Source organism: Notolepis coatsorum (genome assembly GCF_963971535.1).
Source record: "Notolepis coatsorum genome assembly, chromosome: 13".
NCBI lineage: Eukaryota > Metazoa > Chordata > Actinopteri > Aulopiformes > Paralepididae > Notolepis > Notolepis coatsorum.
This window is the reverse complement of record NC_140177.1, coordinates 37,189,184-37,213,433: the sequence shown is the minus strand read 5'-3', so window position 1 is coordinate 37,213,433 and position 24,250 is coordinate 37,189,184. Positions and strand designations below refer to the sequence as shown.

General features: G+C 48.3%; 1 protein-coding gene across 1 annotated transcript in view; it reads right to left on the bottom strand.

Annotated features, from left to right (window-relative positions):
- The window catches only part of rnf220a (ring finger protein 220a), a gene marked incomplete at its 5' end in the record, with an annotated part of 118,212 nt that extends 98,950 nt beyond the window's left edge, over positions 1 to 19,262 (bottom strand). Inside the window, 2 exon segments of the mRNA XM_084327639.1 lie at positions 18,910 to 19,102; positions 19,224 to 19,262. Of these exon segments, the coding sequence (XP_084183765.1) occupies positions 18,910 to 19,102; positions 19,224 to 19,262 (232 nt within the window).
- Between the last annotated feature and the right edge of the window lie 4,988 nt (positions 19,263 to 24,250).

The following is a 24,250-nucleotide window of genomic DNA, read 5'->3' as shown; positions in this document are numbered from 1 at the left end:
TGATGAGACAAAAGCATGAATCAGGGTTTCAGGGTTTATAGCACATGCATGAGCCTGGTCTCTTTTGAAAGATGACATTCTGAAGTTTTTGATTCCAGAAAAATAATTCATTTTTAGTGCTAATGTAATAGAGTAACATAGGTCTGAACTTGAGTTGTAAAAAAACTTGTTACTTAGTTTTTCTGTAGTAGTTAGTAGTCCAGAGGTAGTATTTCCCCAGAAGGTGGTATGGCTTACAAACCAGACGGAGCCATAGCCTGAAGCCTTATGTAGTACATATTCAAATTTCATAAAGATCCATTCAGAAATGAGTGATTAGGAGTGATTTTGGTAAACTGTGTACAAAGAAAAACTCAGTTTCCTCATAGACATCAATTCATTCGGCTGTTTTTCTCTTCCTGTTTTCGTGTTTTAGTTTTTTAGATTCATACATGCATGTGGGGTATCATTGGAAAGCCACACTCATTGGCTACAATGATCCACAATCATTTTCGAGATCGGATCTAGATTGACGGAACTACTGCAGCCTGTGTCGGGAGTGGTATTTTGCGCAATACCGTGTACTTTGCACAAGCCTCAAATACCGGCATGTCACTCGAGAACCGCTGAACGGATTTTGTTGGATTTTGTCGCTATCGACAGGCAACAAATAAGCCTTCAATTTGATATATATATTGTATTGCAAAATATGCACACCGAGCCACTAGGGGTCGCCAAAGTGCCGGTTGCAAAAAGTCCGAAAAACTTCCCATATGAGGGACATGGCAGCACTCTGTATGATAGCATGTAAAATAATGCTGTATATATCGTATATATTTATACTTACCATATACATATCTTTCCACATCTGTCTGTACATACAGTACCTGCATATAACCCTTACTGTAGATACTATATCTATAGTATCTGTATAGTATAGTACACTCCCTGCCTGCCGGTATCAGCACCGCCAGCCGGTATCAGCACCGCCAGCCGGTATCAGCACATCAGCCGGTATCAGCACATCAGCCGGTATCAGCACATCAGCCGGTATCGGCACTGCCAGGCAGTATCAGCACGTCATCCGGTATCATAAACATAAAACATCAGCACGTCATCCGGTATCAGCAGCCGGTATCGTTTCAACTCCGCAGGGCCTTGGAAGACGTCTGGTCTGCGATGAACGGCAGATTATTTAAATCCTGTAAATCACGGCTGAAAATCGATGTGTAAAAAAGCATCGTCTATGAAACTATCAGCAGCTCTGAAGAGAGAACGTATTGCCAAGTGAGACCACTTAATACCATTCATCTCTGTGCTCCCTCTCTCTATCTCTATCTATCTATCTATCTCTCTCTCTCTCTCTCTTTCTCTCTCTCTCTATGAAACTATCAGCTCTGAAGAGAGAATGTATTGCCAAGTGAGACCACTTAATACCATTCATCTCTGTGCTCTCTCTCTCTCTATCTATCTATCTATATCTCTCTATCTCTCTCTCTCTCTCTCTCTCTCTAGTGTTCATCGTCCTCTAAAAGTATGGATCTTGACCGCAGACGTTCTCCGTGGAGCAGCGAGAGGCTGAAGAGGAAGCGCTGACCCTTCCTCGCCACAATTTTCCCCTCATCAACTTGCGAGACTTCATTACCTTCCGTGAGGGTGATTTCTCCTCTCAGCAAGGACCGCAGAACAGAGAGCCCCTGTTATTATTACGTCTTATATATATATATAATTGTATATATGAGTGAATCTCTGCTGTCATTTTGAACACCCCCCCCCCCCCCCCCCCCCTCTCTTCTTTTCCCTCCTGGTCTCGTGACGAGACACGTTCCGTGATGCAGTACATACTCCAGAGGATTCAGATCTGAGTTCCCAGTATTTAGACTAGATTAGATTAGATTAAAATGTAGTGTCATCATTTAGCACAAGTACAGCACAACGAAAAGAGGTTTGGCATCCAACCAGAGTGCAAATGTAACAGTAAAGTGCTATAGTAATATACTATGTACAGGTGATTAAACTGGGTATACAATAATATAAATAGTACTACTGAGTAACAGTGCTAATCAGATGTAGGGTTGTAGTATTAATATGTACAGTGATACAGATATAAAGACACTATGGTAGTAAGTCATACTGGCCAGCAGTGTAACTGTAAGAGTAGGTACGGGATATGTACAGATATAGTATCTACAGATATGTAAAAATGATTATATGCAGGCATGTAGGCCTACAGACAGATGTATATATATATATATATATATATATATATATATATATGGTAAGAATAAACACATATAGGGTATATACAGCATTATTGTACATGCTATCATACAGACTTATATGGGTTATTTACAAATCCTCCCCCATTGTGTTTCTGATGTGATGCGTCCCGGAGAGAATTTCCTGTTCGGAGATGAACGATAGTAGAAATGATAGCAGCCTGTTCCTGTGGATTTTCTGTTCTGATTTTTTCATATAATAGTAGTGATGCCATAGTATTTTTATGGTAAAGACAAAGGAATAGTGATTCACCTTAAACTTCTGTAATATTTCACTACTGAAATACTATGGTGAAGTATATTATTTCTGTGGTAAATCTATAGTGTGTATGAATAAAACACAGGAATACTATAAATCACTACAGTATGCATGTGGTTAATCTATAGTGTGTATGAATAAAACACAGGCATATTATAAATCGCTACAGTATTTCTGTGGTAAATCTATAGTGTGTATGAATAAAACACAGGAATACTATAAATCACTACAGTAGAGCCTATGGTTAATATCTATAGTGTATATGAATAAAACACAGGAATACTATAAATCACTACAGTATTTCTGTGGTAAATCTATAGTGTATATGAATAAAAAACAGAAATACTATAAATCATTACAGTATTTATAAATCAGTACAGTATTTATGTTGTAAATCTATAGTATATATGAATAAAACACAGGAATACTATAAATAATTACAGTATGTATGTTGTAAATCTATAGTGTGTATGAATAAAACACAGGAATACTATGAATAATTACAGTATGTTGTAAATCTATAGTGTGTATGAATAGAACACAGGAATACTGTGAATCATTACAGTATTTATGTGGTTAATATCTATAGTGTATATGAATAAAACACAGGAATATTATAAATCATTACAGTATGTATATGGTTAATCTCTATAGAGTGTATGAATAAAACACAGGAATAATTATAAATCACTACAGTATTTATGTAGTTAATCTATATAGAGTGTACTGTACAGTATGAATACAACACAGGAATATTATAAACCACTACATTATTTATGTAGTTCATCTCTAGAGTGTATGAATAAAACACAGGAATATTATAAATCACTACAGTATTTAGATAGTTAATCTCTATAGTGTATGAATAAAACACAGGAATATTATAAATCACTACAGTATTTATGTAGTTAATCTCTATAGACTGTATGAATAAAATACAGGAATATTATAAATTACTACAGTATTTATGTAGTTATGCTCTATAGAGTGTATAAATAAAACACAGGAATATTATAAACCACTACAGTATGTATGTAGTGAATCTCTATAGAGTGTATGAATAAAACACAGGAATATTATGAATCACTACAGTATTTATGTAATTAATAAAGAGAGTACGACCAAAAACCACAACAACATACTGTAGGTTTTACTTGTCAGGACTGAAGAGGAGTCTTTCTTTAATGGTGAAAACACCACGACACTGGGACTTCTGAAAATATACAACACAAAGACACTTATATAGTACTACTACCAATATACTAGTCACCTAAACATTTTACTACATCTACTTTACTTTATTACAGCTCATCTGTTTAACTGCAGCGCCCTCTAGACCTTGTAGATGAGTCTACTTATTCTACCTGTATTGATTCTTGTATTTCTTAATTATTTTCTTTTGTAATTTCCGAGCTCAGTACACTGCTGTATTTTATACAAATGTCAAATAAACTTGAACATGAATATATATATAATGTGTATATATATATATATATAAGATAAGACATAAATATAGACAATAACATTTGAACTGAATATTGTAAAAATATGAGAAAAAATAAACAGTGTAAACAATATAATTAATTCTGAATATAGAAATATGATCAAAATAAACAGTGTAAACAAAGGTGCAGATGAGGGTTTGTATGCCATATCAGTTATATATTACAATAAATATAGGCAATAAATCATTTTAATCTGAATATATAATATGAGTATAGATTTTTTTATACATAATATTATATATTTGTTACATATTTAATATGTTTTATATTTAATTTATATATATTTATATTTTTATATCACATTTTATATATATGAAATATATTGTATTTATACTTTATATATATATATACATACAGTACAACAACCAAGACCCAGCTCTCAGTTTCCTGGTAGAGAAACAAAGAGGGAAGGGTCTCTGTGTGAAACAGGCGTAATGTGTAGTGAGGGAACATGTGAGGGAACAGTCTGTGTGAAACAGGCTTAATGTGTAGTGAGGGAACATGTGAGGGAACAGTCTGCAGTGAAACAGGCTTAATGTGTAGTGAGGGAACATGAGAGGGAACAGTATGTGTGAAACAGGCTTAATGTGTAGTGAGGGAACATGTGAGGGAACGGTCTGCAATGAAACAGGCGTAATGTGTAGTGAGGGAACATGTGAGGGAACAGTCTGCAGTGAAACAGGCTTAATGTGTAGTGAGGGAACATGTGAGGGAACAGTCTGCAGTGAAACAGGCTTAATGTGCAGTGAGGGAACATGTGAGGGAACAGTCTGTGTGAAACAGGCTTAATGTGCAGTGAGGGAACATGTGAGGGAACAGTCTGCAGTGAAACAGGCTTAATGTGCAGTGAGCAGTGGTGCAGTGCTGGGCAACCGCGGTCAAACGGCGTTTGGGCTTCGAAGTGTGCGTATCCTATTATTATGCAAAGTCTAGGTGATAAGTGCCTAGACTTTGCATAATAATAGGATACCGTTTGGCCTCCGCCCATATTACGACTGCACCCCTGGCAGTGAGGGAACATGTGAGGGAACAGTCAGTGTGAAACAGGCTTAATGTGTAGTGAGGGAACATGTGAGGGAACGGTCTCTGTGTGAAACAGGCTTAATGTGCAGTGAGGGAACATGTGAGGGAACGTTCTCTGCATGAAACACATGCTTAATGTGCAGTGAGGGAACATGTGAGGGCTGAGGGAACATGAGAGGGAACAGTCTCTGTGTGAAACAGGCTTAATGTGCAGTGAGGGAACATGTGAGGGAACAGTCTGCAGTGAAACAGGCTTAATGTGTAGTGAGGGAACATGTGAGGGAACGTTCTCTGCATGAAACACATGCTTAATGCAGTGAGGGAACATGAGAGGGAACAGTCTCTGTGTGAAACAGGCTTAATGTGTAGTGAGGGAACATGTGAGGGAACGGTCTCTGTGTGAAACAGGCTTAATGTGTAGTGAGGGAACATGTGAGGGAACGGTCTCTGTGTGAAACAGGCTTAATGTGTAGTGAGGGAACATGTGAGGGAACGGTCTCTGTGTGAAACAGGCTTAATGTGTAGTGAGGGAACATGTGAGGGAACAGTCTGTGTGAAACAGGCTTAATGTGTAGTGAGGGAACATGTGAGGGCTGAGGGAACATGGGAACGGTCTCAGTGTGAAACAGGCTTAATGTGTAGTGAGGGAACAAGTGAGGGAACGGTCTCAGTGTGAAACAGGCTTAATGTGTAGTGAGGGAACAAGTGAGGGAACGGTCTCTGTGTGAAACAGGCTTAATGTGTAGTGAGGGAACGTGTGAGGGAACGTGTTTGTTGTTTAACCTGATTTCGACTGTTTAACAGTGGGGCCGGAGGGGAGCTGTGACTGTGAGTGCAGCTATGTGGGGAATCATGGGGCAATGCTGCCCTCTAGAGGAGCCTGTGTGTCCCAGCATGCACCACCACCATGCTGAGCAGGCTCCGTTGACTCTTGGGGTCTCAGTTATTTATAAAACATGTTCTTCACCCTTTCCTATATTGCTTCATGTGATACAAAAAAAGATACAAAAAAATAGGGTAAAAAAAGATGTGTGCAGTATTTTCTATTTTGGTAAAGATAAGATAAGATAAGGTAAAATAAGATATTCCTATATTGATCCCGTTGGGGGCATTTTAGTATCATAGCAGCATGAGGGAGGGGGGAGGGGAGGTACAGGTATGGGCAGGGTAATAGTAAACAGTGTAAACCAAGATGCAGATGAGTGTCTGTATACCCTATCGGTTATATTATATGTTACAATAAATATAAGCAATAAAGAATTTGAATCTGTATATACTTTGACTAAGAGTAAAAGTAAGCAGTACAAGGTGCAGTATACACAAGGTACCCTAACTGGCATTATATACGTCATACATCATAGGTGCAGGTTTTGGTGGTTAAGAGTCAGACACACTTATTGGTCAGACATTCCTAATAGTTCTGGAGTTCTGCAGCCGTTAAGTCCATGCCCAGTTGCCCACGCTTAGACATGGCTAGTATACACTGATACATACAGGCTAGTGTTAGATGTTTCTGTAATCAGCCAATCTCATCTTGTCATCTCCTTCGTGACTCTCCCTGTTCTGCGTTGTGTTTGTTTTCAATCCTTCACATTGGCTGTCACCCACTGTATCAACCCCTGTTAGTACATCCGTTAGTCATAATAAACGACACCGCAATGTGATCTCTTTCCTTAGATCCTCATGTTTATTTTCATAAACATAGCCTCTGTACCAGATGTAACGATTCGGTAATGTCCTTGAACAGTCTTTGAAGGGAAACTAAATTCAGTATTCTCCACCGTCTCTTCTCTCATCAGTCCCATGGTTCTGGGCCTCGTCGTAGCCAAAACCTCCCCTGTTAGCCGAAGCTAGCGATGATGTGTCATATCCCCCCCCCCCCCCCCACCCGGCGAGGGTGAGGAAGGATCTCACAGTCGTTGATCAGCGTGTCTGCTCGATTGTGCGTTGTATCTCAATCTAACTTATCCCGGAAGAAACTCACATCATAACGTCTTCCCCCTAGCAACAGGGCCTGCCCCCTTTTCTTGTTACTACGTGACACGCAGTCTTTGACAACGGCTCTTTGACCAAAATCACTATAGCAACGGCGATGTTGATATTACCGCCCCTCTTACCACAAACAAACGCTGTGGCTTGTTAATGCACTTTCTCCAGATCGAGTAACCTTGATGCTGTTGATGTTAACAGCACAGCCCGAATCCTCATCTGCTGCTGTTAGTCTCCTGCTAACACACACTGACTGCCGGCTACTTTTAAGATCTATAGATCCGTCTGAGTAGATGCTGTCACCGACCGATATTTACATTATATACACATTGAAAAACATAGATTCCTTAATGATAGGTTATGTATATAACCTAGTTATATGAGTATTGGCTGAGCGTCCCGCTCAAGCCTATTGAGATACCCCTTATCTCCTGTACCTACTGTACTCCACCACGAAACAACTTGTACACCCACACCTGACCGGGTCCCGCCTCTATGGAGGCGTAGCCTATAAGACCATGGCCCTGGTCACCAAACACCCTTCCTCGCCAAAATCCCGTTCCAGTAAAAGATCCCTCAAAAGGGAACTCAGGGCCGCTTAAGAGCGGGACGCTCAGCCAATACTCATATAACTAGGTTATATACATAACCTATCGTTATATTTCGTATGGCTTATCGCGTCCCGCTCAAGCCTATTGAGATATGAGTTAGAGCGGACGCGAGACCCGACAGATGTACCCCCTGAGGACCCGTAAGCCCACATCAAGGGGTTCGGGGAGCCCTGTCACGCCATCCTTCCTAATGAAGGGGGGGCGCAGTCAACTCCACCTGAGTGCGAACAAGAGGGAACTAGAACCCCTTGAACACACAGCACAGGCGGAACCACGTGTGACCTAACACACTGTGGCCCATACCCACACACTCCCGCTACCCTACCAAAGGACGGGAAGCAGGAAAGGCCACAGAACCGCCTGGGAGACAGAACCCCCGGTCATGTCCATGAGGTAAAACCTTACAAAGGGGCCCGGGGAGGACCATGAAGCTGCAGCACAGATGTCCTCCACCGAGGCCCCACCCAGGAGAGCGGCAGAGGCAGCCACCCCACGAGTGGAGTGCGCCCTGATGCCCCCACCGTAACAGACAAAAATCTGATCGGTAACCCTGAGGTCCTGAGTACGGCTGAGGTAAATTCCCAAAGCACGGACCGGACATGACAGGTGAAGGCCCGCATCTAACTCACTAGTGTGAGGAGGAGGACGAAACGCCTGAACCACAATATCCCGGGAGCGGAAGGAACTCCGGATATTCTTAGGCATGAAAGCAGGATTAGGTCGCAGAGTGGCACCGCAATCGGCCCGAAAAGACAGGCACTCTGGACGTACCGAGAGAGCACAGAGCTCACCCACGCGTTTAGCGGAAGTGACAGCCAGCAGGAACGCGGTCTTGAAAGACATCCGTTCAAACGGCGCCTGCTCGAGCGGCTCAAACGGGGCGAAGGACAACCGACCGAGGACTAATTGAAGATCCCAAGTCGGAGCCAATGAGCGTTGCACCGGCTTAACGCGTCGAGCGCCAAGCAGGAAACGCTTCACAAGAGGGTGGCTGAACAAGACATTCCCCTCAAACCCCTCATGATAGGAGGATATAGCCGCCGCATATACCCTCACCGTCGAAGCCGACAGTCTACCAAGAAGAGACTGGAGATAACTCAGGACAGCATCCAGGGGGCAGGAGACTGGGTCCCAGCCCCCCGCCTTACACCACTCTTGGAACGCACGCCATCTGCCCGCGTAAAGCGCGACAGTGGAGGGAGCATGTGCACTCCGGATGGTATCAACCACCGAAGGGTCCATTCTCTCCAGACTCACCCTCCCACCAGCCACACCAACAGCCGTTGGCCCAACATCGGAAACTGGAACAGTGACCCGTCGTGCTGTGAGAGGGCCGTCGCCGACCAAGGAATGACCCAAGGAGGAGCGACCAGAAGCTGGATCAAGACCGGGAACCACACTGACTTGCCCCGGTCCGGCGCGACCAGGATCACCGTCCTGCGCTCCCTCCGTATCCGCTCCAACAGCTGACTCAACAGCTGTACAGGAGGAAAGGTGTACAGAAGACCGGGCGGCCATGGAAAGGTCGAGAAGGCATCCACCCCCAAGGGGGGATGATCTGCTCCACTGAGCGAGAACCACAAGGGGCACTTGTGAGAGCGTCGGCATGCAAACAGATCTACCGAGGCCTCCCCGAACCGATCCCAGATCTGTCTGACTATGTCGGGGCGGAGTTCCCACTCGTAATGAGGACCACGCCGAGACATCATATCCACCCCCATATTCTCTGTACCAGGAATGTGGAGCGCCCTCAGACTGCGCAGCCTGCGGGATGCCCATAGCCAAAGTTCGACCGCCGCCCGGAGCAGGCGGATGGAACGAGTCCCACCCTGCCTGTTGATATACGCCGCTGCCGTCATACTGTCTGTCCTGACCAAAACGTGTTCGCCTACCACCAGGTGGTCGAACCGTTTGAGGACCAGGAGGACCGCCTTCAACTCCAACACATTGATATGCGGGGTAGCTGGGCCAGCATGAACCCCCGTCCAGCTGCCCCCCACTGCGTGGGTCCGACACGTCCCTCCCCAACTCGTGAGAGAGGCGTCGGTGAAGACCGTGACGTGTGAGCTCCTGCTGCCTATGGGGACCCCAATGGTGAGGATACCCAGCCTCCTCCAGTGGGCGAGATCTCCCCATATCGACAAAGGAACCGTCAACCGTTTCCCTTTGTCCCTCACCGGATCCATTCTCATAGAGAGAAACCACCTCTGTATCCTCCTCATGAAGAAGAGGCCAAGAGGAACCACCGTGTGAGCAGATGCCATAATGCCTAGCAGACGCATCACTTGCAGCGCCGTGACCGTCCCTCCCAGACGGAAACCCCAGAGCGCATGACGGAGAACCACCCGGCGCTGCTCCGAGAGGGTTGCAATCATGGGCCTTGACCTCAACGTCAAGCCCAAGTACTCCACCTGTTGACTGGGAAGAGGGGTACTCTTCTTCCAATTCACAGCAAAACCCAGGCTGGTGAGGAATTCCACCACCAGCCTGGTATGAGACCTGGCAACCTCCTTCGAACGACTGAGGAGTAGAATGTCGTCGAGATAGAATAGAACTCGTAACCCCCGATGACGTAAGGGCTCCAGCGCAGTCGCCACGCACTTGGTGAATGTGCGGGGAGCCAGAGAATAACCGAACGGCATCCTCTGGTACTCGTACGCTACGCCCTGAAACAGGAACCGTAGGAACTTCCTGTGAGGAGGGTAAATGGGGATGTGAAAATACGCATCCTTCAGGTCTATGGAGGTGAACCAGTCTCCCCTTCTGACAGCAAGCAGAAGGAGTTTGACGGTCAACATTCTGAACGGTCTCGCTACAATCAACCGATTGAACACGGACAGATCCAGTATAGGTCTGACCCCCCCTGTTTTCTTGGGTATCAGAAAATAACGGGAGTAGACGCCTGACATTGCATCCTCTCTCGGAACCACAACGACGGCCTGCTTTGCCAACAGAGATTGGATCTCGTCGGCCAGGGCTGTCACTGCGTCTGACCCTGACAATAGGGTCAGCACCAAACCTGAGAACGGAGGGTGGGGTTGTGCGAACTGCAACACAAGCCCCTGCCTCAACGTTCTCGCCATCCACCCCACAAGATGGCATTCTCGTTGCCATATGTGAAAATAATCCCACAGCGCACCCGCCGTCAACTGATGCTGGCCCGCCAGGAACAGTAGATAGTTGGCCCGGTCCCTCCCGCTGTGCAAAGCACCCAAGGGGGGACCCCGACAGAAAGGGCCGGTTTGATACGGGAGAAGCTGTTATCAAACTGGTTGACACACACCCCCCCCCTGAACACCCCTCTAGCGCATGCTGAGGAGTTGTTCCACAGCTAGACACGCAAGGCATGAGGACCCCATGGGCTCCTACATGCCGAAGCCCTGCAGTGATATTGCTACCACCCAAATCACGCTCGCCTCTCCTTTGCAGACCACTGCCGCTGTGACGGGAGTGGGAGGCATCAGCGCGATACCCCGCCTGGCGAAGGCGAAGCCGGGGTAACCCTTGCTGTGCATTCAACAGAAGAGGCCTCGAGTCCCCCTGCTGACCACTGTAGCTAGTGGCAGCTGTAACACCAGGCTCATCCAACACACAACGTGTGGTGCAGGAACCACGCGACGGAACATTCTCACGGACAGACCCAGGCTCAGCCATCAACTGGGTGTCAGCCCCTGTCCCCATGAGAAGTGAAGAATGGGGCCGCATACGCTTCAAGGAAGGTTCGCGGCCCGCAGCCAAAGGAGAACGATCAGAGCCCCGCTTCCGTGGGTAACAGAGAGAGGATTGAACGGGGAGCGGGCTGCTCGCGGCAAAGTGACGACGGCTTGTTTTACCAAACTCGAATTCACCCACAATGGCCGATCCCTCGGCCGCCAAGGCTGTCGGCCTTGTGGTACCCTGTTGACTCTCCACCCAGGGCACCACTGGCGGGGGAAACATGGCCGCCTGTCGAGGATCTCGCCACAGTCGTTGACGAGACCGTGCTCCCACCTCTGGCTGCACAGCGTGAGGCGGTGGAGGACCCAGATCAACAACCGCCTGCGCCTCCACAGAATGCCCAAAAAAACTATCTGTGGAAAAAGGAGTCGTGAGGAGAGAAAACCTATCCTCTTCCCCAAGAGGAGATTGCTCCAACCAAACATGCCTAACAACCAACGTTGATAGCATCCTAATCCTCCCCGCAGTTATAGCTTGCGACTGAGTCAAGATCTCCATAACACCACAAACATGAACCATGTTTACAATGTCGGCTGGACCCAAAGTCCTACTACCCGACGCCAATGTGGATAGGAAACTAGCCAGCTGAGCCATAACACTGGCCGCCGCCAAATACCATCCTGTAGCAGTATACAACTCATCCGTCCATACTGCCACCCTCGCTATCAAGCATCGGCCGGGCGGGACGTCGTTCATCCCCGCCGGGGCACAGGAACAAAGCTACCTGGCTACGTAGCCACGGTACACACGGCATGCACCCTGTTGGTAGCCCGTTCACCTGTAAAAAAGGTAAATAGGACTCAGCGAAACCCCCCACATCAACCACCGACTGACCTTCATCAATGAAGCTGGTAAGAGGAGGGAAAAGCAGTATTCCGCGGCGGGGATTATTAGAACAACGACCCATTTCAGCGCCAACGTTAGCATTAGCAGAAGTAGCAGTAGTAGCATTAACGTTAGCAGCGTGCTCCAGGATTGCCAGGAAAACGTCCACTGCAGTGGAACGATCACCAAGCCGCCCCGGCCCTGGCGCCGAAACATACTCCACAGCATTACCAATACAGACATTGATGCCTAATGACACAGGCCTTACCTTTGTACAAGCTGACTTGATAGCCAAACCTTGTACGCTGCCCCTCGGTCTGCCGCCGTCAGCCGAGGAAACATCAGCACAGGCCCAATGTGTCGCTGAAACATGCTCCGAAGAGGCCAGGGAAAAGCAAACCTCCGGTAAGCTTTCAACATTACGAACTTTCTCGAATATTTTCATACTACTAGTTACATACGGTGCACAGCATCCAATATGATGGAACGAAAATAGAGGAAGGGTGTTTGGTGACCAGGGCCATGGTCTTATAGGCTATGCCTCCATAGAGGCGGGACCCGGTCAGGTGTGTGTGTACAAGTTGTTTCGTGGTGGAGTACAGTAGGTACAGGAGATAAGGGGTATCTCAATAGGCTTGAGCGGGACGCGATAAGCCATACGAAATATAACTAGTATACACTGATACATACAGGCTAGTGATATCTCTCTCTCTCTGTCTCTCTCTCTCTCTCTCTCTCTCTCTCCCTCTCTCTCTCTTTCTCTGTCTCTCTGTTTATCTCTCTCTCTCTCTCTCTCTCCATGCTTTGTAAATGTCTCCCGTTATTCAAACATACTGTAATCTCTCTCAAACAAGAAAAGGTTTCAACTTTGGACAGTTGCGTCTGTCTGTGTGTGTAAGTGTGTGTGTGTGTGTGTGTGTGTGTGTGTGTGTGTGTGTGTGTGTGTGTGTGTGTGTGTGTGTGTGTGTGTGTGTGTGTGTGCGTGCGTGCGTGCGTGCGTGCGTGCGTGCGTGCGTGCGTGCGTGCGTGCGTGCGTGCGTGCGTGCGTGCGTGCGTGCGTGCGTGCGTGTGTGTGTCTGTGTAAAGTAAGTAAGTAAAACTTTATTTATATAGCACCCTTCTCAGCACGGGTGCACAGAGTGCTTTACAACAGTTATATATAACATCAGTAAAATACAATAAGAGGAAACATTTGAAGAAAATAGTAAAACATTAAAATGAGCTAAAACAACAGAATAGACGACAAAAAACTAAAAAGCAAAAAGACATGAAAAGAAAATGGCTATAGGTGTTTAACTCATTCAGCGCCATACCCAGTGCCAATCTCTGCTCTCTAGGGCCAGCTTTCCATTGCCTATTTTCATGTATACGTTCGCGTGTTATCCCATGGTGAATATTGTATAGTTTCAGAGTGATCCGGGCTAATTCCTGGAAGCTGAGTTATGGAGCGCTATGTGCATTTTGCGAAAGTCATTCGTGTTGCTCGCCTGGACACGATACTATTTCCAAATCAAAGGTATATAATAGGTATTATGTTTCATCATGAAGGCATCAAAGGGGGGGGCGGTCGTTTTTGTGATGCTCTGATCATCAGCGTTTTTTCGAACGGACGTTCAAACCTTTGTTTTTATAAAAAAATTTATACATTCAGAAATATTATTCAAAATCATTTAAATTTTTTTTTACTAAATATCGACAAACTAAATCCTAAATATTTTTTTATTATTAAATCAACTTTCTTTAATGAATATTAAAGAACAATAATAATATCAGTTTTTTTTAATACTATATTATTAGTGTAGCCTAATCTTTATCTGCTACTGTGAAGAAAAACCCCATTGGTTTAAACAGAATGAATAGACACATACAAAAAATATAAAATTGTATTCGAATGTTGATTTAGAATTCGAATGCCAATGTAACAAACGAAGGTCCGAACGTTCGAACGTTTCGGCTCAGCCCTACTACATACATTGATCGTTGCGATCGATGTGAAATCATTGTAGGATCAGAGTAGGATTTACGTCATATAGTCCTTATCTTTGCTAGGAGGTATTCCAAAATTAATATTCCAATTGTCTGATTGCGATTTCCAGTATTGATGTCCATCGGGTCCCTGCCATGAAATGGGACAAAAAAGTGTGCTGGACGCATTCCAAGTTGCTTGAATGAAGCGTTTCACTTGCCCGGGTCCAAATTCTCCGCCCGGACCATATAAAATGTAACACACAGTGTGAAATAAGGTTTCAAAGGGTAGGCAATACTGCCACCTAGCAGGATTCGGTCGGCATTGCACTCTCGAGGTCTCAGAATGAGTTCCAATGATAACACCGAGGTCTGTGAGAGTGTATAGAATATTAAAATCGAAAAGAAGAGGGCGGCTAGGTGGTGTAGTGGGCAAGGCGCTCGCCACCAATGCAGGAGACGCTGGGTTCGAGCCCAGCTCTCTGCATTGCTACCAGCTTGGCTGGTCGTTCATACTAACACAATTGGCAGTGTTAGGGGTGGGAAAGCTGGTGGGTGGGTCCTGGTCGTTGTAAACAGCGATTCCTACAGTTCGGTCGGGGCGCCTGCTCAGCGAGGAAAGGATCTAAGGGGGGTAGTGTGATCCTTCCACACGTTACACCCTCTCAGTGAGAGTCCGCGCTGCCAGGTGAAAAGAAGCGCTTGATTGGCTACACGTGTGTCGGAGGAAGCACGTGATAGCCTCCACTCTCCCAGACCGACTGTGGGGGGTAGGTGCGCAGCGACCAGGAAGGGGATTGGGAATTGGCATAACGACTAACATTGGGATGGGAGAAAAACTGAGGAAAAAGGAGGGGGAAAAAGATCAAAAAAAAAATCGAAAAGAAGAAAAAACTTTCTAAAAGCGTAATATTACGTGGTTGGCGCTGAATGAGTTAAAAGCCTGCCTGTAGAGGTACGTTTTTAGCTGCCTTTTAAAAAGGAGTTCTGAGGGAGCGTTTTTCATGTTTAGGCGGAGGGCGTTCCAGAGCCTGTGAAAGCTTGGTCCCCTTTTGTTCTGAGCCTGGTCCTGGGCAGCAGCAGGAGCTCCTGGGCGGATGACCGCAGTGAACGTGGATGGATGAGCTCGCTAATGTAGGGCTCTGTAGACGAACACCAGGACCTTGAAATTGATCCTAGAATTTTGTGTGTGTGTTTGTGTGTGTGTGTGCGTGTGTGCGTGCGCGTGCGTGTGTGTGTGTGTGTGTGTGTGTGTGTGCGTGCGTGTGTGTGTGTGCAACATATCTCGCCATCTAAAAGGCTGAGGTGGATAAGTTAAACTAGAATGACAGCAGGCCATGGACCTCTGCTTCCTATCATCCTTATGCTTCCTAACATCCTTATGCTTCCTAACATCCTTATGCTTCCTAACATCCTTCCTATGCTTCCTAACATCCTTCTTATGCTTCCTAACACCCTTCTTATGCTTCCTAACACCCTTCTTATGCTTCCTAACATCCCTCCTATGCTTCCTAACATCCTTCCTATGCTTCCTAACATCCTTCTTATGCTTCCTAACACCCTTCTTATGCTTCCTAACATCCTTCCTATGCTTCCTAACATCCTTCTTATGCTTCCTAACATCCTTCCTATGCTTCCTAACATCCTTCTTATGCTTCCTAACATCCTTCTTATGCTTCCTAACATCCTTCCTATGCTTCCTAACATCCTTCTTATGCTTCCTAACATCCTTCCTATGCTTCCTAACATCCTTCATAATGCTTCATATGCTTCCTATCATCCTGCTTATGCTTCCTAGCATCCTTCTTATGCTTCCTAACATCCTTCTTATGCATCTTAACATCCTTCCTATGCTTCCTAACATCCTTCATAATGCTTCATATGCTTCCTATCATCCTGATTATGCTTCCTATCATCCTGCTTATGCTTCCTAGCATCCTTCATATGTTTCCTAACATCCCTCCTATGCTTCCTATCATCCTTCATAATTATGCTTCCTAACATCCTTCCTATGCTTCCTAACATCCTTCTTATGCTTCCTAACATCCTTCATATGCTTTCTAACATCCTTAATTTGCTTCCTATCATCTCTCTCTCTCTCTCTCTCTCTCTCTCTCTCTCTCTCTCTCTCTCTCTCTCTCTCTCTCTCTCTCTCTCTCTCTCTCTCTCTCTCTCTCTCTCTCTCTCTCTCTCTCTCTCTCTCTCTCTCTCTCTCTCTCTCTCTCTCTCTCTCTCTCTCTCTCTCTCTCTCTCTCTCTCTCTCTCTCTCTCTCTCTCTCTCTCTCTCTCTCTCTCTCTCTCTCTCTCTCTCTCTCTCTCCATGCTTTGTAAATGTCCCCTGTTCTTCAAACATACTGTAATCTCTCTCAAACAAGAAATGGTTCAACGTTGGACCGACGATCCATCTCCACCAGGTTGGGATTATGTTATCGGTGTCGTGTGTGTGTGTGTGTGTGTGTGTGTGTGTGTGTGTGTGTGTGTGTGTGTGTGTGTGTGTGTGTCTCTGTGTGTGTGTGTGTCTCTGTGTGTGTGTCTCTGTGTGTGTGCGTGTGTGGAACATATCTCGCCATTTAAAAGGCTGAGGTGGATAAGTTACACAATGACAGCAGGCCATTGACCTGACTCTGCTTCCTAACATCCTGCTTATGCTTCCTAACATCCTTCATATGCTTCTTAACATCCATAATTTGCTTCCCATCATCCTTAATATGCTTCCCAACATCCTTCCTAAGCTTCCTAACATCCTCCCTATGCTTCCTATAACTGTCTCTACTGTAGGTGGAGGATAACAGTGGAGAGAGTGAGACATGATCAGAATAGTCACTCATATACTCTCTTATATATATATATATACATTAGGGGTGTAAAGGTACACGTATCCGTACCCAACAGATTCAGTGCTGGACCTAAGGTTCAGTACGGCTGTCTACCCCGAACGAATACAACGGTATGTTGTATTCCCTAACAACTAACCACTAACAACCGCCCACCGGGGGCTGTTTTTTTTCACAATCTAATAGAATTATTATTATTATTGTTTTTATTTTTTTACAAATCGATTCATTTCAATATAGAATATTCATTGACAGCCCTACTGTTATGGTTTGTAAACAACCCCAACAGCACGACACAGACAGGTAGTTCAGAGTTAGCCAAAACCGAAGGCCACATTTATTTTCACAAAACAGAAATGTGCAACCACAATGTTAATCCTTTCGAAGGGAATGTCCTTTAGCCAAGTTGGGCTCTGCGGCTCTGCAGCACTGCCCTTAGCAGAGTTGACTCTGCGGCTCTGCAGCTTTATGCTATCCCACTCGCGGAGAAAATAGAAACGGAGAATGTCATTAGTTCCAAAACTTAGAAAATACCAGGCAGAGTCCAGTAACAAAACAATCAACAAATCTTCAGTGTTTGAGGAAACACACAGGCAGAGTCCAGTAACAAAACAATCAACAATTCTTCAGTGTTTGAGGAAACACACAGGCAGAGTCCAGTAACAAAACAATCAACAATTCTTCAGTGTTTGAGGAAACACACAGGCAGAGTCCAGTAACAAAACAATCAACAATTCTTCAGTGTTTGAGGAAACACACAAAAAAACAGACGAAGGCAGTGAGTCCATGGCAAAAAACGAGGATATCAATTCATAGAAAAATAGTCTTCCAAAAGACTCACCAGAAGCAAGGTCGAAGTGGGAAAACGAGGCACGGGTCCACGGAGGTAGAGAGAGAACACAGCAACAACCTCCAAGGGCGCACTGGAGGAACACGAGAGGGAACAGCAGTAGAGTACGTGGTGACAAAACGACCGACACAGAAATGATGAGCAAACCCAGTATAAGTGTGCTCCCGCCGAGCTGATTGGAAACTCCTCTCAGGTGCGTGATGGTAATTGGCGCTGAGAAGCGTGCAGTACTGGACCAGCCCTCACAGTACCCCCCCCCCTCAACGGGAGCCACCCGGTGACCTGCCCGGCCTCGGCTTCTCCGGATGGGAACGATGGAAGTCGGTGATCAGGGCGGGGTCCATGATGAGCTGGCGGGAGACCCAGCTCCGTTCCACAGGACCGTATCCCTCCCAGTCCACCAGATACTGAAACCCCCGTCCTCGGCGTCGGATCTCCATGAGCCAGTGGACCCTCCACTGGGGGTGTCCATCCACCATCTCGGGAGGAGGCGGATCTGGGGCAGGAGGCATCAGGGGACTGAGAGAGACAGGCTTTACTCGGGACACATGAAACACAGGATGAATGCGCATGGATGCTGGAAGCTTGAGACTCACCGCCGTGGGACTGAGCACCTTCCGGATCTCGAAAGGGCCGAGCTTCTTGGCGGTGGATTGAAGCGGAAGATCCTTGGAGGATAACCATACCCTCTGCCCTGGATGGTAAGTCGGCGCAGGGATCTGGCGTCGGTTAGCTCCCCGACTGGCGCGCTCTGATGCCCGGAGCAGCGCAGTCCTGGTGATCTCCCAGACATGACGACACCGGTCGAGATGAACCTGCACGGAGGGAACTGCCACTTCCGACTCCTGTGCAGAGAAAAGAGGGGGTTGGTAGCCCAGAGAGGCCGGTGGCGGAGATGACCAGGGAGTTGATGGCGTACTCGACCCAGGGGAGGAGCCGGCTCCAAGATGCAGGCTTCTTGGCGGCAACACACCGGAGAGCAGATTCCACGCTCTGGTTCATTCTCTCCGTCTGCCCGTTAGTCTGTGGATGGTAACCAGATGAAAGGCTAACAGTGGCCCCCAAACCCTTACAAAAGGCCCGCAATACCTGGGAAGTGAACTGGGGCCCCCGGTCCGAAACGACGTTGTGGGGAAAACCATGGAGGCGGAACACGTGGCTCGTCAGGAAGTCCACTGTCTCGGGAGCAGATGGAAGCTTGGGAAGGGCCACAAGATGGACCCCCTTGCTGAAGCGATCCACCACCGTCAGAATGACTGTGTTTCCCTGGGAGGGTGGAAGGCCAGAGACGAAGTCCAACGCCACATGGGACCAAGGGCGGCACGGAATGGGAAGTGGCTGCAGTAGACCGGCGGGTGCCTGGTGAGAGGCCTTGCTGCGGGCGCACCGTGCAGGCCAACACAAACTCCCTGACGTCGTTCCTCATGGTGGGCCACCAGAACCGACGAGCCAGGAAGGAGAAGGTGCAGTGGACGCCAGGGTGGCAGGCAAACCGGCTGGTGTGGCCCCACTGGAGAACCCGGGACCGGACAGAGTCGGGGACGAAGAGGCGACGAAAAGGTACGTTGCTCGGAGCGGGATGAAAACGTAAGGCACGCTTGACCACGGTCTCGATGCCCCAGGTGACCACTCCCACCACCCTGACCTCAGGGATAATGGGAGTCGGATCCTCACTAGTTGGATCCCCCTTGGAGTGTAACCGGGACAGAAAGTCAGCCTTTGTGTTGCGGGAACCAGGGCGAAAAGTCAAAGAGAAGTCAAACTGACTGAGGAAGCTGGCCCACCTTGCTTGCCGGCCATTGAGGTGCTTGGATGCGCGGATGTACGTCAAGTTCTTATGGTCAGTCCAAATGGTGAACAGTTCCTCGGCCCCCCCCAGCCAATGACGCCATTCCTCCAAGGCAGCTACCACTGCCAACAGCTCCAGATTCCCTATGTCGTAGTTCATCTCAGCAGGAAGGAAACGACGAGAGTAGAAGGTGCATGGATGGACCTTCTGGTCCGTCGCCGACCTCTGAGACAGGATAGCCCCTAGTCCAGTATCCGAGGCATCCACCTCCACAATGAACTGCCTCTTGGGGTCTGGGTGGAGCAAGACCGGGGCGGTGGTGAATCTGTTCTTGAGGGAACGGAACGCAGCGCAGGCCGCTGGAGACCAGTCAAACGGCAGGGAGGGAGAGGTCAGCTTGGTAAGTGGCTCCGCCACTTGGCTGTAGTTCCGGATGAACCTCCGGTAAAAGTTTGCAAAACCGAGGAAGCTCTGTAGCTCCTCCCGAGAAGAGGGCTCCGGCCACTCTACCACGGCCTGGATCTTGCGGGGTCAGCTCGGGTCTGGCCACTCTCCACGATGAAGCCAAGGTAATCGACGGAGTCGGAGTGGAAACGGCACTTCTCTGCCTTAACGAAGAGCCGGTTGCGGAGAAGGCGCTCAAGTACTCGGCGGACATGATGGACATGATCCTCGAGAGTCTTGGAGAAGATGAGGATGTCGTCAAGGTAGACCACCACAAACTCATCGAGCATGTCACGAAGGACGTCGTTCATGAGAGCCTGGAATACCGCCGGAGCGTTGGTGAGGCCGAACGGCATTACCAGATACTCATAGTGACCCCTGGGAGTCTTGAAGGCGGTCTTCCACTCGTTGCCCTGTCGGATCCGGACCAGATGGTAGGCACTCCGGAGATCCAGTTTAGTGAAGACGGTAGCCTGGGTGAGGGGCTCAAAGGTGGAGTTCATGAGAGGAAGAGGATACTTGTTCTTGATGGTGATCTCGTTGAGTTGGCGATAGTCAATGCAGGGCCGGAGACCTCCGTCCTTCTTCTTAACAAAAAAAAAGCCGGCCGCCACCGGGGAGGACGAGGGCCGAATGAGGCCTGCTGTCAAGGACTCTGAGATGTACTCCTCCATCGCTGCCTTCTCTGGGACGGTCAGACTGTAAAGGCGGCTGCCGGGAATGGGAGCCCCAGAGCGGAGGTCGATTGCACAGTCGTAAGGCCGATGAGAAGGAAGGGCCTGAGCCCGGGACTTGCTGAAAACCTCCCCGAGATCGTGGTAATCAGGGGGGATAGTAGAGAGGTCTGGGGGCGGCACACTAGGGGAACTCCGGGGTGACGGACTGGATGCAGCCTGAAGACACTGGGCATGACAGGAGGAGCTCCACCCCATGATGGTGCCGGAGGACCAGGCGATGTGGGGCTCATGCAGCGCGAGCCAGGGACGACCCAAAACTACTGGGACTGAAGGGGACCTGGTAATAAAGAACTTGAGTCTCTCAACGTGATTACCAGCAATGGTGAGGAGGACAGGACAGGTGCGTTGAGTGATGTCGGCCAGGCGGTGCTGATCCAACGCGAAGACCTCCAAGGGCCTCTCGAGGTTCTCAAGCGGAATGTTAGCCTGGGTGGCAAACTCAAAATCCAGGAAGCTCTCATCAGCCCCCGAGTCAACGAGTGCAACACCGTCGCCCGCTGGTCCGCCCAGGCCAGGGTGACGCTCGTCAGATGGTTAGGTGGTGCAGGGATGTGGGAACAGGAAAAACGGCTCACTAGGATCTCCCGGGGTCCCAGCAAGCCTAGTCTTTTGGCCGGGTAGGACAATTGTAGACACGGTGTCCCACAAGGTCGCAGTAGAGGCAAAGGCCGGACCTGAGCCGGGACTCCCGTTCGGCAGGGCTAAGGTGTGTGCGTCCCAGCTGCATGGGTTCCTCCCTGGTCACAGGTCGGGAGGTGAAGGGGCTACCAGTCGCGGAGGAGGCAGGACGAGCAGCAGTCCAGTCACGAGTGCGGGAGATCTGGGGGACGGTTGGGGGTCCTAGTCTGGCTCGCTCGCGCCTTCTCTCCCGGAGGCGTCCGTCAATGCGGATGGCGAGGCTGATTAGGGCCTCGAGCGAATCGGGCTCCTGACACTGCCACTGCCCTGCTGGAAGGTGCCCAACCGGGCTCCAGGATCCTGGCCACAAGCTGGGTGGTGGAAAACCCTTCGGAGCTCTGCCACAAAATCTGGGTAGGAAAAACAGAAGTTAGCCCTCATGGACCAGGAAGCAGTTACCCACTGTGCTGCTCGACCTGTGAGCAGGTTAGTCATGTAAGCCACCTGGGCTGCCTCCGTCGTGAATCTGCTGGGTTGATGAATGAAAACTAACTCACACTGCATGATGAACATGGCACAGTCCTCGAAGTTACCGTCAAACAGTCGCGGGCTAGAGAGATGGGGCTCCCGGGGAGCGGGGTTGGGAGGTGTAGGGTCAGCTGCGGCGGCGGGAGGTGGTCTTACCTAGCGGTGAACAGCACCCACTATCCTATCCAAACCCCCTTAATTTACCGTGTGAACACTTAGTGTGTATTTATCTACTGTACCTATATTCTCCCTAAATCATTTGCCGTGGCTCCCCGAGGGATAGTGTGATATCGATACTTATTTCAGGCTGTTTGCAGTGAACCGTGTGGTATAGTGTGATTCTAAGTTGACGTTTGATAGTCATAGACCCGTGTGCAGGGCAGACTCTTTTTCCTTCACGTGTGTAGTGTCTCAGGGGCGGGGATAGGTGGCGTGGGTGGGAGTAACAGTCTGGGGGTGGGTTTACGGGGCATGGAGCACTTCCTCCTTTTAAACTACCTTAGGCTTAAGAGGCGTGGGTCTTTTAATCTAGTCTAATAGTGTTTAGGTAGGTTTATGAATTTGTATCTTATGTATTAAAGTATTGCCTGTTTTTCTTAAATACCATTATGTAATAAAGTATTGCTTGTTTTTGCTAAACATTCTCTCCTTGTCTGTCTGTGGTCCTGGGGAATCTGTTGTAGTAGTTCAGCTGAGCTCTTTGGAAGGTACACCTGTGCGCTTGCACTTCCTAGCTGTAGACTGGGGTGCTTTTCATTGGGGTCTGGTGACACTTGTTTCAGCGACACATGGGGCCTGTGCTAATGTGTCCTCGGCTGACGACGGCAGACCGAGGGGCAGCGTGCAAGGTTTGACTAACAAGTCGGCTTGTACAAAGGTGAGGTCTGTGTCAGTAGGCATCAATGTCGGTGTTGGTAATGTTGTGGAGTATGTTTCGGCGCCAGGGCCGGGGCGGCTTGGCGATCGTTCCACTGCAGTGGACGGTTTCCTGGCAATTCTGGAGCACGCTGTTAACACTAATGCTGCTACTGCTACTTCTGCTAATGCTGATGTTGACGCTGAAATGGATCGTTGTTCTAATAATCCCCGCCGCGGGATACCGCTTTTCCCTCCTCTTACCAGCTTCATTGATGAAGGTCAGTCGGTGGTGGATGTGGGGGGTTTCGCTGAGTCCTATTTACCTTTTTTGCAGGTAAAGGGGCTAACAACAGGGTGCAGGCCGGGGGTACCGTGGCTAAGCAGCCAGGTAGCTTTTTTCCTGTGCCCAGGCGGGGATGAACGACGTTCCGCCCGGCCGATGCTTGATAGCGAATCGGATCGGAGGGTGGCAGTATGGTCGGATGAGTTGTATACTGCTACAGGACGGTATTTAGCGGCGGCCAGTGTTATGGCTCAGCTGGCTAGTTTCCTATCCACAATGGCGTCGGGTAGTAGGACTTTGGGTCCAGCCGGCATTGTAAACATGGTTCATGTTTGTGGTGTTATGGAGATCTTGACTCAGTCGCAAGCAGTGATGCCACAGATTACTTGTAAAAGTAATCTGATTACTGATTACTGATTACTCCTTTAAAAAGTAATCTTAGTTACTTTACTGATTACTTGATTATCAGAGTAACTTAGTTACTTTGAAAGTAACTAGGTTACGAAGTCGTCCCCCCTGCTGCTGCGTTCCTACTGGCTGTCACTTCCGCTAAACGCGTGGGTGAGCTCTGTGCTCTCTCGGTACGTCCAGAGTGCCTGTCTTTTCGGGCCGATTGCGGTGCCACTCTGCGACCTAATCCTGCTTTCGTGCCTAAAAATATCCGGAGTTCCTTCCGCTCCCGGAATATTGTGGTTCAGGCGTTTCGTCCTCCTCCTCACGCCAGTGAGTTGGATGCGGGCCTTCACCTGTCATGTCCAGTCCGTGCTTTGGGAATTTACCTCAGCCGTACTCAGGACCTCAGGGTTACCGATCAGCTTTTTGTCTGTTACGGTGGGTCTTGTGCTGGTAAGGCACTGTCGAAACAGCGCCTGTCCCATTGGTTGTGCGAGGGCATTGCCCTCTGCTACACATTGGCTGGGCAGGATCCCCCTGGGGACGTCAGGGCGCACTCCACTCGTGGGGTGGCTGCCTCTGCCGCTCTCCTGGGTGGGGCCTCGGTGGAGGACATCTGTGCTGCAACTTCATGGTCCTCCCCGGGCCCCTTTGTAAGGTTTTACCTCATGGACATGACCGGGGGTTCTGTCTCCCAGGCGGTTCTGGGGTCTGTGGCCTTTCCTGCTTCCCGTCCTTTGGTAGGGCAGCAGGAGTGTGTGGGT